Source organism: Dreissena polymorpha, chromosome 11, assembly GCF_020536995.1.
Source record: "Dreissena polymorpha isolate Duluth1 chromosome 11, UMN_Dpol_1.0, whole genome shotgun sequence".
Lineage (NCBI taxonomy): Eukaryota > Metazoa > Mollusca > Bivalvia > Myida > Dreissenidae > Dreissena > Dreissena polymorpha.
The window spans coordinates 59306963-59324751 of NC_068365.1; the positions used below are offsets into that span (position 1 = coordinate 59306963).

Genomic DNA, 17789 nt, shown 5'->3' on the forward strand with positions numbered 1-17789 from the left:
TGAATCCATTGTGCATGTTTTCACAAGCACGATCAGGTACAGAAATCCCCGCTGTAAAGCTCTTCAAGTGTCAAAAAATCATCTGTGTGGCTTTTTGATATTAGAAAGAAGAGGTACAGACAAAAACTCAACAACAATATCCCACTTCTTTTGAAAAATATTGACTTGTAGCGGGGATTTCGGTAATTCTACATTCGCCCACAGAGTACCGAAATCCCCCATATTTACATCTGAAAGTGTCAAAAATATCATTTGTATTCTTGGTTTTTGGCTTTGCTTGAATGTTTACGTGCAAAAAATAATATTAATGTTAATTATTAAGCACACTTGACAGCATAAGTTGCCTCTTAGGGGGGATTTCGGTAATTCTACATTCGCCCGCCGAGTACCGAAATCCCCCATATTCACGCCTTATAGGGTCAATATGTCATCGGTATGATTGTTTCTTGGCATCGCATAACTGATTATGTACAAATAATGATATTAATATTAATTTTTAAGCACTCTTGACATCATACGCTGCCTCTTAGCGGGGATTTCTGTAATTCTACACAAGAGCATAGACACGCGCCGGTACGGAAATCCCCGCTGTACAAACCTGCAAGAGTCAAAAGAATCATTATATTGCTTACTTATTGTAGAAATCAGTCAGACAGACAAAAAACTATCAACAATATCCCCTTTGTTGACTTCGGTTGAAAAAGTATCACTTAGGCCAGGGATTTCGGTAATTCTACATTCGCCCACAGAGTACCGAAATCCCCCATATTTACATCTGAAAGTGTCAAAAATATCATTTGTATTCTTGGTTTTTGGCTTTGCTTGAATGTTTACGTGCAAAAAATAATATTAATGTTAATTATTAAGCACACTTGACAGCATAAGTTGACTCTTAGGGGGGATTTCGGTAATTCTACATTCGCCTGCCGAGTACCGAAATCCCCCATATTCACGCCTTATAGGGTCAATATGTCATCGGTATGATTGTTTCTTGGCATCGCATAACTGATGATGTACAAATAATGATATTAATATTAATTTTAAAGCACTCTTGACATCATACGCTGCCTCTTAGCGGGGATTTCTGTAATTCTACACAAGAGCATAGACACGCGCCGGTACGGAAATCCCCGCTGTACAAACCTACAAGAGTCAAAAGAATCATTATATTGCTTACTTATTGTAGAAATCAGTCAGACAGACAAAAAACTGATGAAAATATGGGGGATTTCGGTACTCTGTGGGCGAATGTAGAATTACCGAAATCCCCGCTACAAGTCAATATTTTTCAAAAGAAGTGGGATATTGTTGTTGAGTTTTTGTCTGTACCTCTTCTTTCTAATATCAAAAAGCCACCCAGATGATTTTTTGACACTTGAAGAGCTTTACAGCGGGGATTTCTGTACCTGATCGTGCTTGTGAAAACATGCACTATGGATTCATACTCGGAATCCCAACAGTTATGTATATATTTTAGTTTTTCACTACCAAACATGGATAAAAACATTTTTTTCATCAGTGAATTGATTGTATTTTGCAATATTCTATCTTAATATCCGCAGTATTTTGATAAATAATAAATATTATTGGGGATTTCGGGGGATTTCGGTAATAACGGGGATTTCGGTATTTCTACACACCGAGAATTTAGAATAATGTAAACATCGCGTAAAAATAATTAGTATATATTGATAAGTCTTTGGATTTATTAGTGGACCTGGATTCGCCTCATTATCATTTATGATCAGATTGAAAATAGATCGACACAATTCACGTGGTTTTATTTTTTCTGTACTGGGATGATTGCGTTTATGAAATATTTGTGTTGTGTTGGCAACTTTTCTTAAAAGGGTCAAACATCTAACCAAGGCGTTTCTTGTTATCGCTATCTTTTAAAAACATTCAAATCGACCAGTTACATGTATACATTAAAGTAGTCATTTCTCAATATTTTACTAATTTGACTGAGAGTTTAACTAAAACCTATAGTTAAAGCAGCCTAGTATGTTGTTATGTCAACTTTCCCAAGCCTGAGGCAATGGCCACTCCTTTTTAAGATTTATGAATGTAATTTCACTTTCTTTTCCAAAGACCTGTGACTCTGTATTAAGATTCATGAATGTATTAGACTCATATCTGATTGTGCAAATCTTAAATCTGAAATTAAACTAAAACAATACACAGGTGTTGTGATTTTTTACTTTCCCCTCATAAATGGAAGACTGTAGTATTACATCTTCAAATAGTACGGCAAGCCATGAAAGCGAAAGCTATCAGAACAGTCTCCAACATACCCCGTCACTGAACACCTTGGATTTAGATGAATTGGAACAAGATTGCCAGTTACAACAACATCGCCAAGTCTCCCATAATCCCCAGCAAGTGTCACTCTTCAAAGAACGTAACCAGGAAGCTACTTTTCGTCATGTTCCAATAGGCGTAAATGCTGCAACCATTGATCCACCATTAAGAGCACCGTCGGAGGATTATGCTCCAAATCCTCAGGATTTTTATTCTCAGTATTTTAATGAAAGGGAGCGTCTCTCAACGTTCCATGACTGGCCAGAAGGAGCGAATGTTACAAAAGAGGATTTAGCGAAAAATGGGTTTATATATTTACATGTATCTGACCGTGTGCAATGTGTATTTTGTAGAGCATGCTTAGGAGAATGGAGCCAGGGTGACATTGTAGCTAATGAACACAGGAAATATTGCCCGGAGTGCCCGTTAGCTTTTGGATATGAGTGCGGGAATATACCTCTGCCTGCATCAAGCAGACCTCAGTCAACACAGCAATCGCAACAGAGGTCATACAATACTTCTATCACTACAGTGAAGATTCCAGTATTGGCGCCGACAGTGGCAGCAGGTCAGTTTGCGCGAGTGACACACCCAAACCCTACAGATGCACATGCATATCCAGCTTCAGGTCAGAGACAAGCTTTTGATGAACGCCAGATATTTAGATCAGCTCTACAACCACCGCGAACAGCAGAAACATCAAGTCTTGGATCTGCTGTGGTTATCACAGAACCAAAGCATCCCGACTGGGAGGATCAGAACACAAGGTTAAGATCTTTCAATGGATGGCCAGCGCAGATGTCCCAGACCCCGAGAGACCTGTCTGCGGCAGGATTGCTCTACATGGGTATGTACATGTAACCAAGGTTTTGTACCTGTACATGTAACAAAGTTTTCAATTAAGTTAAAAGCGTGGTAATTAGATTGAGATATTGTGGGTTGGTACATGTTGGTGATGTCAATTAGGTAATTAGATTGAGATATTGTGCCAGTGGGTTGGTACATAGGTGATGTTAATTAGGTAATTAGATTGAGATATTGTGGGTTGGTACATGTTGGTGATGTCAATTAGGTAATTAGATTGAGATATTGTGCCAGTGGGTTGGTACATGTAGGTGATGTTAATTAGGTAATTAGATTGAGATTATGAGATACTGTGGGTTGGTAACTTGGTATGTGATGTCAATTAGGTAATTAGATTGAGATATTGTGGGTTGGTAGGTGATGTCAATTAGGTGGTTTCCGGTGAAAAACTTTAGTTTGTATTGATCCATGGGGATGAAACATCCAAACAATCTGGCCAGAAGCTACATGTACACTGTTTGCTAATGAGATAGCTAAAACATTTTTCCTGAAAACAGCAGAAAATGACGGGTCTCAGCAGACTGCATAGATGTGCAGGCTGGTATGGAGCTTCGCAACATAAGACCCATTTTAGCATGATGTGGCGCCTTGTAATTGTATGTCATTTTGTTCTATAATTTGCGGTCTTCAGGAGCTACTCTGTCCTCTAATAAAATCTTTTGTGACGTAATAGGTGACAGGGTAGCTCCTGACCGTGGACTGCTGCGGCTCATGTAAGGTATGAAAATGGTCTTTCATGTTCAAAGACTATTATGTGATTTATATGTATAACATACACATCAGTTTTATTCAGGAAGCATCTTTGTGTTAGTTAATAGGCAATGCCGAAGCCCTTTTATTATTTTCCGACAATATTTTTGTAATTTTTTTGCCATTATTGATGATTATTCTCACATTCTTGTCATTGGTAGTGATTTTGAACATAATTGTTTAATGTGTGAATGATAATCATTCATTGTTATGTTCTTGCAACATATCTTGGGGACATGATATTGGGTGATATCCACCATGTTCAGTATCAATTTATGATTAAGAAATTAAGTAAGTTACAATTAGAAAGAAAAAACATATCTTGTTATCATTCATTATGTGTAATGGTAAGGTTTTGTATTAATTCATATAACACTTCATTCAGGTAAAGGCGATTATTGCACGTGTTTTTGGTGCGGAGGACAGCTCTATGACTGGGAACCAAACGATGTACCCTGGGTTGAGCATGCAAAGTGGTTCCCACAGTGTGGCTTTGTACGACAGCAGAAGGGAGAGGCTTTTATCCAACGTGTCAGAAATCAAGAGGTATAAAATCATAATGGACGAATCGATACAGTGAAGGTGTAGTTATGTAGTTTATATTTATGAAGAAATGCAGTTTTACAATGTATTATAAACTTCTTTGGAAATGGGGCTGGAGCCCTTTGGGTTGTTAAAAATTAATTTGTTTTTACTAAAATTAAGAAGTATGGACAGTGTTTTTTTTCCATTCAAAATAGGTTCCGGTAATCGGCCTATTCCCAATGGAAAAAAGTGTATATTTTTCCCTAATAGGAGCTAAATATTCCATATGGAAAATTTTCCAAAAATAAAAAATAAATTTTTAGATCTAAAATTGTTTTCGTCTCCCAACCATATAAGTTCAACCTTAGTAAATATAATATTGAAAACACCTGTGTTCTCACTTTTGAAGCATTTTAAGCAAAAAAAAGTCATTTATTTCCCAATTTTAGTTAAAACCAAAAAAATTCTCAATCCAAAGGCCCAGTCCCTTCCCCAAAATGGTGATAAAAACACTGATGGATACTTATATTTTGCGTATTAATCGGATGACTTGTACTTGTTGACGATGTTTGTTAATTTAATGACGCTTGCTTAATAACAAAAAAAATCAACCGTTTCCTTTGGCTAGGATTTTGCTTAGGAATCTTTCCAGCAATATGTTAAATTGTGTGACATATTTGTTTTCCATTAAGCCAATACGCAAAACGCTTGAATTTCATCGCAAATAAAATAAGCGCCTGAACAACATGGAAAATATTGGGCTCACGAATGATGCTGACATAATCCAAAGGGAGGTATAGTCTGAAATCTGTGCAAGACCGGATTGGACTACGCTTTGTTTAAAAGCAAAAAAGGTGGTGTCATTATAATTTTTTTTCCCCCGATTGGGAATTTTTTTTAGCAAATTTTGGGAAAAAGTTGAGTGGTTGGGAATTTAGTCAAATTTCGGCTATTAAATTGGGCCAAAGAAAACCTGATGAATGCTAAAAATAGTGAATAAAAGTGCTCTGTAAAATTATTTTTGCTAAGGTTAAACTCATAGAGCTGGAAAAAGAGATGAAATAATGTAATCAAATATTCAATGTTATTACAGTGCTCCAGCTAGGATTTGAAAAGGGGGCTTTTTTGTCGTTTCTGGAATGCTTCCTCTTATATGTAAATTTATATGTTATTAATAATTGTTAGAATATATTATTCCCATTATTATTAAACAATTCAAATATAATGTCTACAATGAGGAATAAATTAATAGCAATGTACATGTATTGTAATAAGAGATTTATTAATCAACATATGTTTTTTTGTTTTGTTTTTTAAGGGCAGAGGGGGGGGCCAAGGAAGGGCAGGGCGGAGGTTTGGGAGGGAAGGGCGGAGGTTCTGGAGGGAAGGGCGGAGGTTCGGGAGGGCAGGGCGGGGCTCCCTTCAATGTAGGCCTAGCTGGAGCACTGAATTATAAAATAAAAATAAAAACACTTTCATTTAGGAATTTGGGGAAATTTAGGCAGCATCTGGGAAATAAATATTCTTTTTTGAGGTTTGAAAGGGGCAAAAGTCTGGTCCCAACATTGACCAAAATAAAAACTTGCCACAGTGCCTTGTAAATAGCCTAGTGTACTTCAATTTTATTAAGTGCGAATCCATATTGGTCTTGTTATAAGCTGAAGACAGCAGTGTAAGACTTAAGGCCAAATAAGCTGCATTTCTCTATATGTTCAGTTGGTTCTCTGTTAGAAAAATTGGCATTTTCCTTCTCATTTGAATACAAACACACACCAGGCTCTTGTTTTTTTTTTTATAAAACAGGGGAAATGGCCATAGCCTTCAAATATGTGGAAAAACAGTTTGTGAAAATTAAATTTGGGCATAACATTAATGCAATCTTACTGATAGAAGAAAATTCCATGATACAAAATGTAGGAGAAAATTCCATTGGTAAGTTTCATATTTCTGGTAGGTGAAAAAAGCATGAATTTGATGAAATTGTATTTATGGATGTATAAAGCTACAGCCGTAGAATAAAAAAAAGCCCTAGTCTCCAGTCAATAAATGACACATATTGATGGCATTGTTTGTGGTTGAAACTCTTAGGCACAAAAATAAATTAAATCAACATTTATATTCCTAAATGTATTAATTAAAGATCATTTTGTCTTAACTCAAATTGGCCAGACAAGATATTGGTATGACGGTAATATCACATTGGTTCAGATCTATAAATTCAATCATGCTTAATTAATAAAAGCCATATTACCTTTACAACTGCATACAATATTATATTAATTCAAGAAATTGTATCATTTTCAATGTGGCTTTCAAGGTGCTAAACTTAAAATTTATCATTTGAAATTCCTTTATTTAAAAGGAAAGGTTTGAGTGCAAATAAAATTTATAAGTGACAAATATCTAATGGAATTCATGTGATACAAATCATGATTGGCAGATTATTATTGTACATGTACATTCAAACTTATCTTACATCAATTGGTTAAAATTGGGCCTATCCCGCTTTATCTCTTTCACCTTATGATCTTTTGTATCATGTCCCTTTGGTTCAAATATTTGAGCTATTCATACTATAATTTATCCAATTTATAATAGTTAGCTTAGGTTTGTTCAACCATTGAATGACTTAGCACCAGTGTTTGCTTTAAGTAGTTTACACTTTCATTTTCTTTGTATTGGTAGTATGTTTATTGTTATAAATTGTCTGAAATTTGAAAATAAGACCATTTTTTTATACATGTCAACTCAATTTATTTTTTTATGTTTTACCCTATGTATTTCTTATTCACAGACTTGGAAAAGTTCGAAAAGATCCTCAACAATACAAACATTAGTACAGTTCTTGTAAGCCTTATAAATCTCAACTTTTAAATGCGTTTAAAGTAGAAATAAATGCTTAAATGTAACTATTGTTACATAATGTATAAGCTTTATCAAGATAGATTTATATTTGAAGTTGCGGCTAAGTGTGAACTTGAGAACTGGTGTAGTGTCTACCTCCAAGACTTATGGTAAAAAATGAGTCTAGCTCTATGAAATTAGTGTTAAATGCATGTGCTTAACGTCTAGATTAGCCTATGCAGTATAGGGTTAGGCTTATCAGGAACGACACTTTCCGCCTAGACTGGATTTTTGTTAAGGAGACTTCCTTTAAGCAAAAGGTTCAATAAAAGCGGAAAGTTTAATCCCTAATTAGCCTGTGCAGAATAAACAGTCATTTCTGGGAGTTTTCTCAGAATGTGGCGCAAACATTGATTTAAAGAAGCCTGAGATAAATAATTAAAATGCTTCAAGGACTCGTGTTTAATCTGTACTATTGAAGAAAGTTAATTTTTGTGGCAAACACTGAATAATTCCTGCATATGGTTGATTTCGTCAGTTAAAAGAAGCCGATGGTGTGGATCCTGTTTAAAATTAACAATATATTTTTTTTGCTGTTAATACAAAAGAATTTCAATACAATTAAAGATCTTTTACTTTGTTATCAACCGCCATAGGCGGAGGGATATTGTTTTGGCGTATTCCGTCCGTCTTTCCGTCCGTCCGGCACTTTTGTGTATGGAACCATATCTTGGAAGTTCTTTGGCGGATTTCATTGAAACTTGGTATGAGTATATATATGGATAACAGGATGATGCACGCAAAATGGCATTGTACACCATCTGTTAATAATGGAGTTACCGCCCTTTGTATCTTAAACAAATGCTTTTTTAGCTGAGTGTCAAATATAACACTTTTGTGTCCAGAAGCATATTGGCGGGGGATATCAAACGGGTTTGCTTGTTGACATTTGTTTTACAGAAATACAGAATGTTCTCTCTTAGTCTCTATGAATACACGTTCAATGCCTATTGTATGCTTAGAACATAGAGCCAATGTCAATGCCAGACTTTATCAATAATTTACAAGAAAATTATTCTCAGATAATACGGTATGACATGCCATATCGATTCTCCTGGTAACAGGCTTTATTCTCTGATTAGAGCAGGTAATATAATATGAAATAGTAAACTTAAACTTATTGTTGTCAACTTCTATGGATTAAAATTACATTAAAACTTTACTTTTTGCATATACCATAGTCTCAGAGCCAAACAATAGTTGAGCTGATTATCATCTATTTACAAATATATCCATGTACATGTAGTTGGGTATAACAATGGATTGTGTGCTTTGTTGATTGTTCAGGTTGTTTGCTATCCATTATGATTTGATCTTATCGCTATAAAGAGCAATCACGAATGAGTAAGATCTTAACCGGATTAAATTGTATTCAGTATAATTATGGACTGTTGCTGACTTGTTTTGATATTTGATATGTTACATCATTTATTGGAGCTTTTATTAAACATTGTTTTTTTGCAATCTGAAGGCAAATTAGAAACATTATACAGTTTATACACAATTTATTTGATCTTAAGCTCAATTCCCCCTCCATATCATCCAACCCAACCCACCCCACATACACACACTTGCCCCCGAACAAAGGAACGTTGTGTGTGTGGTTTGAAACTGTACATGGCACTGCAACGATTTAACTTAATGAGAATGTACAGGGATTTTACCAATATTGCCTAAATATAAATGGAAAAGATGACAAACTCATTTCATTACTGGATTTCCTACATATGTATCTAGATGCAGTATTATATTGCTGTTTATTATGCCCCCCTTCGAAGAAGAGGGGGTATATTGTTTTGCACATGTCGGTCCGTATGTCCGTCCGTATGTCCGTCCACCAGATTGTTTCCAGATGATAACTCAAGAACACTTAGGCTTAGGATCTTGAAACTTCATAGGTTCATTGATCATGACTCGCAGATGACCCCTATTGATTTTGAGGTCACTAGGTCAAAGGTCAAATTGACCCGAAAGAGTAAAATTGTTTCCGGATGATAACTCAAGAACGCTTACGCCTAGGATCATGAAACTTCATTATCATAGGTACATTGATCATGTTTCGCAGATGACCCCTATTGATTTTGAGGTCACTAGGTCAAAGGTCAAGGTCACGGTGACCCGAAATAGTAAAATGGTTGCCGGATGATAACTCAAGAACGCTTACGCCTAGGATCATGAAACTTCATAGGTACATTGATCATGACTCTCAGATGACCACTATTGATTTTGAGGTCACTAGGTCAAAGGTCAAGGTCACGGTGACCCGAAACAGTAAAATGATTTCCGGATGATAAGTCAAGATCGCTTACGCCTAGGATCACGAAACTTCATAGGTACATTGATCATGACTCGCAGATGACCCCTATTGATTTTCAGGTCACTAGGTCAAAGGTCAAGGTCACGGTGACCCGAAACAGTAAAATGGTTTCCGGATGATAACTCAAGAATGCTTATGCCTAGGATCATGAAACTTCATAGGTACATTTATCATGACTCGCAGATGACCCCTATTGATTTTCAGGTCACAAGGTCAAAGGTCAAGGTCATGGTGACTCAACTTAGAAAAATGGTTTCCGGATGATAACTCAAGAACGCTTATGCCTAGGATCATGAAACTTCATAGGTACATTGATTATGACTCACAGATGACCCGACCCCTATTGACTTTCAGGTCACTAGGTCAAAGGTCAAGGTCACGGTGACTCTGACACAGTAAAATGGTTTCTGGATTATAACTCAAGAATGCTTAAGCCTAGGATCATGAAACTTCATAGGTACATTGATCATGACTCGCAGATGACCCCTATTGATTTTCAGGTCACTAGGTCAAAGGTCAAGGTCACGGTGACTCGACACAGTAAAATTGTTACTGGATGATGTCTCAAGAATACTCATAGGCCTAGGATCATCAAACTTCATAGATACATTGATCATGACTGGCAGATGACCCCTATTAATTTTCAGGTCACTAGGTCAAGGTCACAGTTACAAAAAACGTATTCACACAATGGCTGCCACTACAACTGACAGCCCATATGGGGGGCATGCATGTTTTACAAACAGCCCTTGTTTCATACTTGCTAATCTAATAATAATAGTAATCATAATTATTCAGTGATTTAATTGAATTATATCCAATAAACATTAATGTTTTGATTTCTGTTAAAACATATCACATATTAAGTAATAATTGCCTATCAAATATTTTACTGACCAATCAAAATTGTGTATGATCCTTAAATAAAGCTACATAGCTCAATAACAAAAGCCAATTATATAGACGTTTCCTAAATGCCACAGCTGCTGTGAAGCATTTATTGATTCTGTAATTTCCTGCAGCTTAGTGTTTGCAAATGTTTTATTGACGAGCTGCGTTCTGAGAAAACCAGGCAGAGTGCATGTGCAAAAAGTCTGCATTGTCCAATCTAGGACAACACTTTCCACTGAAAACTAATTTATGTTTAGAACAGATTTCCTTTAAAGGATAATCTTAATAATGCATAAAGTGTGGTCCCAGATGAGCCTGCGCACACTGAATAGGCTAATCTTAAACAATACCTTATGCACGGGCATGGAGCCCTGTTTTCCAAGGGACAGGACCATGTCTTTGTATCATGTAGCTATTAAATTGTCATGTTCACACATCTACTTACATGATGACAGTAATCAATAAATTATTGAACACTGTATTACATTAATTGTAAGGCAAACACAAAACTTGAAGTATATATAATTTTGTGATTTTTTATCCCAGACTGTTTATTTAATGTTCTGGGTGTATTTTTATACCCCGTCTATATAGGAGTCACTTTGTCCGTCGGTCTGTCTGTCCCAAAACTTTCATCCGATCGTCACCAAACTTGGTCAGAAGTTGTATCTAGATGATGTCTAGGTCAGGTTTGAATATGGGTCATGCCGGGTCAAAAACTAGGTCACGCGGTGAGACTTTAAAATCATTAAGCACATTTGTTCACCATCATTGAACGGTGTGTCATGCAAAAGAATTAGGTCGATATCTCCAACGTCAAGGTCACACTTTGAGTTCAAAGGTCAAAAATGGCATTAAATGAGCTTGTCCGAGCCATAACTATGTCATTCATTTTGAGATTTTAAAATAATTTGGCACATTTGTTCGCCATCATTGGACAGTGTGTTATGCGAAACAATTACTTCCATATCTCCAAGGTCAAGGTCACACTTTTGAGTTCAAAGGTCAAAAATGGCCATAAATGAGCTTGTCAGGGCCATAACTATGTCATGCATTGTGAGATTTTAAAATAATTTGGCACATTTGTTCACCATCATTGGACGGTGTGTCATGCGAAAGAATTACGATGATATCTTCAACGTTAAGATCACACTTTGAGTTCAAAGGTCAAAAATGGCCATAAATGATCTTGTCTGGTAAGAAGTTTTCATCCGATCTTCACCAAACTTGGTCAGAAGTTGTATCTAGACAATATCTAGGTCAAGTTGAATATGGGTCATGACGGGTAAAAAACTAGGTCACGGGGTCTCTGAGTGCATTTCAAAGATTTAGCATGGTGTCAGCTCTCTAATTGAAGTAGTTTCATGTGATCTTCACCAAATTTGGTCAGAAGTTGTGTCTAGACAATATCTAGGTCAAGTTTAAATATGGGTCATTGCCAGGTCAAAAATTAGGTCACGGGGTCACTTAGTGCATTTCAAGGATTGAGCATGGTGTCCGCTCTATATTATGCCCCCCTTCGAAGAAGAGGGGGTATATTGTTTTGCTCATGTTGGTCGGTCCGTCGGTCGGTGGGTCCGTCCGTTGGTCCATCCACCAGATGGTTTCCGGATGATAACTCAAGAACGCTTATGCCTAGGATCATGAAACTTCATAGGTACATTGATCATGATCCGCAGATGACCCCTATCGATTTTCAGGTCACTAGGTCAAAGGTCAAGGTCACTGTGACTCGAACCAGTAAACTGGTTTCCGGATGATAACTCAAGAACGCTTACACTAGGATCATGAAACTTCATACTACAAATGTAGGTGCATTGATCATGACTCGCAGATGACCCCTATTGATTTTCAGGTCACTAGGTCAAAGGTCAGATGACCCCTATTAATTTTTCAGGTCACTAGGTCAAAGGTCAAGGTCACAGTGACTCGAAACAGTTAAATGGTTTCCTGATGATAACTCAAGAATAATTAGGCCTAGGATCATGAAACTTCAAAGGTTCATTGATCATGACTGGCAGATGACCCCTATAGATTTTCAGGTCACTAGGTCAAAGGTCAAGGTCACAGTGACAGTAAACGGATTCACACAATGGCTGCAACTACAAGTGTCAGCCCATATGGGGGGCATGCATGTTTTACAAACAGCCCTTGTTATCCTCCGCCAAAGGCAGAGGGATATTGTTTTGGCGTTGTCCGTCCTTCCGTCCGTCCGTCCGGCACTTTTTTGTCTGGAGCCATATCTTGGAAGTGCTTTGGCAGATTTCATTGAAACTTGGTAAGAGTATATATATGGATAAGAGGATGATGCACGCCAAATGGCATTGTTCACCATCTGTTAATAATGGAGTTATGGCCCTTTGTATTTTGAAAAAATGTTTTTTTCTGTGACTAAGCTCTAGGTTGGCGGGGGATACCAATTCAACGAATTTGCTTGTTGAAGTAGTTTTCACCTGATCTTCACCAAACTTGGTCAGAAGTTGTACCTAGACAATATCTAGGTTAAGTTTGAATATTGGTCATGCTGGGTCAAAAACTAGGTTACAGGGTCACTTAGTGCATTTCAAGGATTAAGCATGGTGTCTGCTCTGTAATTGAAGTAGTTTTCATCCGATCTTTACCAAATTTGGTCAGAAGTTGTGTCTAAATGATATCTAGGTCAAGTTCACATATGGGTCATGCCTGGTCAAAAACTATGTCACGTGGTCACTTAGTGCATTTCATGGATTTAGCATGGTGTCCGCTCTCTAATTGAAGAAGTTTTCATCTGATCTTTACAAAATTTGGTCGGAAGTTGTGTCAAAAAATTATATCTAGGTCAAGTTCAAATATGGGTCATGCTGGGTCAAAAACTAGGTCACGAGGTCACTAAGTGCATTTCAAGCATTAAGCATGGTGTCCGCTCCCTAATTGAAGTAGTTTTTTAATCCGATCTTCACCAAATTTGGTCAGAAGTTGTGTCTAGATGATATGTAGGTCAAGTTCAAATATGGGTCATGGTAAAGTTATCAAGTTGTCCAAAACCTTCAAACGGGCGTATCTTGTGAAAGTTTTGCACTCTTGTGTATGGAATGGGTCTGATTACCAGACCCGATTTGGAATGCAAGAAAACAATGTGAATTGATATGATGCATTTATATATGCAAGTGTATTTTAACTAATAAGTTGTGACACAAAAAATACAACAGGATTACTTGTATTATATTCTTTGTTGAAAAAAAAATTATTCTAAGAGTAATGTCTTATTTCACATAATAGTGTATTACTCAAACAGTGATTATTTTTTTAATTTTGTGAATTAGACAATATTTTACATTTTATATCATTAATGGATGGTCATCTTTGATCAATTAAAAAAAATATTTAAAACACTTGATTGATTGATTTGAAAATATGAGTATTGCCCAGCTTAGTGTGCCTTACATGTAATTAACATGTTTGGAAAAATAATATTACTTGTACTTGAATTTCAGAAAATCTTATTTGATGTCATGGTAGATTTTCTGAAAATGCTGTTTTGTTATTACATTTATCATTGATCATTTTTGGAAAATGAATATAATTATTAGCTGATTTTTTGTTTAAATTTATTAAAAATAAATAATTTATCCACAATATGACCCTGACCCAGTGTTCATGTTAGAGAAAGCCCACAGTGCAATAAATGACATAGTAAAAAAAACTTGGGGGTGGAAGGGTGGGAATGAGCATTTGAACTTGTGCACCTTGCTCAGTTGTATTCACATTTGCTGAGTTTGTTCCACCCAGTAAAACTTTGGTGCATTAAAGAAATTGTTTGTATCCTTGTAACAGGTGTCCTATTCTATTGCAAAGTTGCTCTGTGTTGTTTACTTCTGCTCACCTGCTTTTACCACTGTTTATCGGTAACCGAAGTCCATTTCCTATCCTTTCCTTTGTTGAATTATTTCTTTTATAATACTTTTATTCTAAACTCTCTTTTACCTACCACTCAACAATATTTAGATAAAAGTAACTTGCTTAACAAGAAGTTCTCACAAGATGGTAGATCTATATGTAGTGGTCTGATCATACGTTCTGTGAAAACTGGACTTGATGCATCTGCTTAACCCATTTATGCCTAGTGGACTCTCCCATCCTTTTAAATTGGATCAATTTATTTCCAAAATTAGGGATGTCTAATGTATTTATTTCTATATTTAGAATATTTCTTACAGAAATTTGTTTAAGCAAACAGCGCAGACCCTGATGAGACGCCGCATCATGCGGCGTCTCATCTGGATCTACGCTGTTTGCCAAGGCCTTTTTTCTAGACGCTAGGCATAAATGGGTTAAAGTTATTAGTCTGTACAGTCTCCACAGGCTTATCGGGGACAATATTATCCGCTTTATGGTATTTGCTGTTTATAGGAAGTCTCTTCCAAACGTAAAATCCAGTTTAGGCAAATAGAGTGGTCCCTGATTAGTATGTACGTACTTCACAGACTAATCTGGGATGGCACTTTATATTAATGCATGAAGCCCAGTTTTCCCAGAATGATGCTGATTTAACTGGACCTCATACATTTTTACATATTAAGGGCTTTTCTCCAAAGTCTGATGGCTTTTCAATTCTTGGTGGGTAAAATGTATGAATTGCGTAAAACATTAAAAAAAACTTCATATGTAATGCTTTCATAACGTGATCTCTCTATCTTTGAAAAATATTAAACGTCAAAATGATTCCAGTAGTGATATTTGTGAAAACTATTTGACAACATATCAACACTAGTTTGCCCAACATTAATGTTGTGGTATGAGTATTGACAACAATGTTTGGTATATTCCAGACCGTTGGTGTTGAATCTCCTAGCAACCAGGAATTCTTGAGACGCCCTCATGTTCTGGCTGCACTGAATGACTATGGATATACGCAGGAGCTGGTCTTGGAGGCCTTACAAACATGTGGTATGTACTGTAGGTCTGCAGTTCATACAGGCTTATTAGAGACTAAAATTTCCATTTGTTTTAAAATTTGTGTTTAAAGCAAGTTCATGCAAATCCAGTCTTAAGAAAAATGTGTTGTACTGTACCTTATAAACCTGTGGGGACTGCACATGCTAATCTGGCATGTCATTTAATGCACATGCATTAAAGCCCAGTTTTCCCAGAGAGAGGACCATATCCAGAATTTGAATTCCATGCATGTATACCTGGCAAGTCACAAAATGACACAACCCTCATATGATTGTTTTAGCTCACCTGACCACCATGGGAAGGTTTCTGTCCTCTTTTTGTACATAGCCAACAATATTTTTGAGTCATGTTTCTTGCCCAATTTTCACAAAACTTTGTTTAAATATTTGTCCTTATGATATCACGGCCCAGTTTGAAATTGGATCTGGTTGGGTAAAAACTAGATCATTTTGAACAAGCTTGTGAATGCAATAGTTTACATCTCTCAACCAATCTTCTTGAAACTTTGTGACAATTTTTATGCCCCTGAAGGAGGGCATATAGTGATCGGACTGTCCGTCTGTCCGTCACACCTTGCCTTTAGGTTTCGAAAAATGCCTATTACTTCTATGTCGCTTCAGATCATAGCAATTTCATTTTTAGCATGCATGTGTATATGGACAAGGCCTTTCCATACGCACACAAATTTTGACCCCTGTGACCTTGACCTTGAACTAAGGGTCCGCGTTTAGGTTTCGAAATCTGCGTTTAGGTTTCGAAAAAAGCTCATAACTTCTATTAAGCGTTTTTAGCGGGCATAAGTCATCCTATGGTGACAGCTCTTGTTTTTTCTGTTATACATGTATTCTGATTTCAAATGTGTGTTCGTTAGGGTAGAAAATAGATTACAAGGTCAATTTAAAGAGCAAGTTGATAAGCACTTTAAAAATTACATTTGTTGCAAAGTCTTAATGAAACCTGGTAAATGAATCTTTGTTTTATTTATAAGGTTACATAGTTTGAAACTTGGTAATGTTTAGTAAAAGTAAGGCCTTAATTCCCAATTGTAAGTGAACTTTGTATGAACATGTGACCAAAATGCCAAATTGAGGCCATTGGGGGTCAACATCTAGGCCACAAGTTGACTAACGTAATAGTGTTAGTTGCATTTGCTAGTATCATGAACTAAGGATAAAGCCCATGGCATACAAACTCTTGTATAATTTTAAATAAGATTATGTTTTTCTTAAACTGAAATGGATTACAGTTTATAATATGAATCCATGATTACAGCATTGACATTGATATATACAAACCAGTGAATAATATAAGTTACTTTTTAAAAGTGTATACTATCATTTGGTTATGTTTCAACATGTTCAGAGTATGTTTTAATTTTAGTAAAAAATTAAAATTAATAAAAGAAATGTAAATTTTTTATATTTTTATCAATAAAGTTGAACAGTTTTGATCATTGTTTAGGTGCCCAGAGTCTTGTCACTGCCCAAAATATCAGAAGATGTGTTGAGGAGCTGAAAAACAAGAGACAGGCTGCACAAGCCCAGGCCAGACTTGCAGAGGACACACCATACACTCTCCGGGGCCAGCACAATCAGCCGCAGGACGACAGGGCCAACCGGTCAGACAGCATGGCGGTCATTACGTCTCGCGGTCAGCAGGTGACCCATCCCAGCGATGACAGTGAGGATGTTGAGATGATGGATATCGAACTGTCCAGTCGTGATATTCCAACCATCAGGCAACTGCAAAATCTGAATATAAACCGACCATCAAGTGCAGCCTCCACTTCAAGTGCAGGTAAGTTTGTGCTTCCAAAAAATGGGTGAAAATATGAGCCTGGTTCTGAGAAAATTGGGCTCAATACATGTGCATAAACTGTCATCCCAGATAAGCCTGTGCAGTCCACACAGGCTAATCAGGGATGACACATTCTGTTTTTATTGTATTTTTCATTTAAAGGATGTCTCTTGTTAGCAAAATTTCAGTATAGGCGCATATTGTTGCCTCTTTGCCCATTCAATTCAAATTTTGTTGAAACTGAGTTTGCATGTATTGGAAACATATTCAACCATCCATTGACAAAGCACATCCGTACGTTGCAGTGATATCAAATCATCACAGCTTTTCTTGCTCATGGTTAGCTATTGTTATAACCCTAGGTCAACTTTCGGCTCATTACAACTCTGGGACCATAATATTTCAATGTGGATCATGTGCTTCCAAAAACTAGGTCATGAGGTCACTTCTTCATGGTTAATCTTAAGAACACATTGTTACAACTCAAGAAGTCTCATTTATGACT

The 17789-nt window shown here is 36.6% G+C and overlaps 1 protein-coding gene across 5 annotated transcripts in view; it reads left to right on the top strand.

Annotated features, from left to right (window-relative positions):
- The first annotated feature begins 1651 nt into the window (after window positions 1–1651).
- Window positions 1652–17789, top strand: part of LOC127849558 (baculoviral IAP repeat-containing protein 7-A-like) — a 134847-nt gene continuing 118709 nt past the window's right edge. For 2 of the 5 annotated variants that reach the window (XM_052382266.1, XM_052382265.1), the window contains exons 1-4: window positions 1652–3148; window positions 4301–4461; window positions 15361–15478; window positions 16949–17284. In XM_052382266.1, coding sequence (XP_052238226.1) covers window positions 2215–3148; window positions 4301–4461; window positions 15361–15478; window positions 16949–17284 — 1549 coding nt within the window. In that variant the 5' untranslated portion in view covers window positions 1652–2214. The remainder of the gene's footprint in view (window positions 3149–4300; window positions 4462–15360; window positions 15479–16948; window positions 17285–17789) is intronic. The other 3 variants (XM_052382262.1, XM_052382264.1, XM_052382263.1) reach the window with 3 other exon arrangements.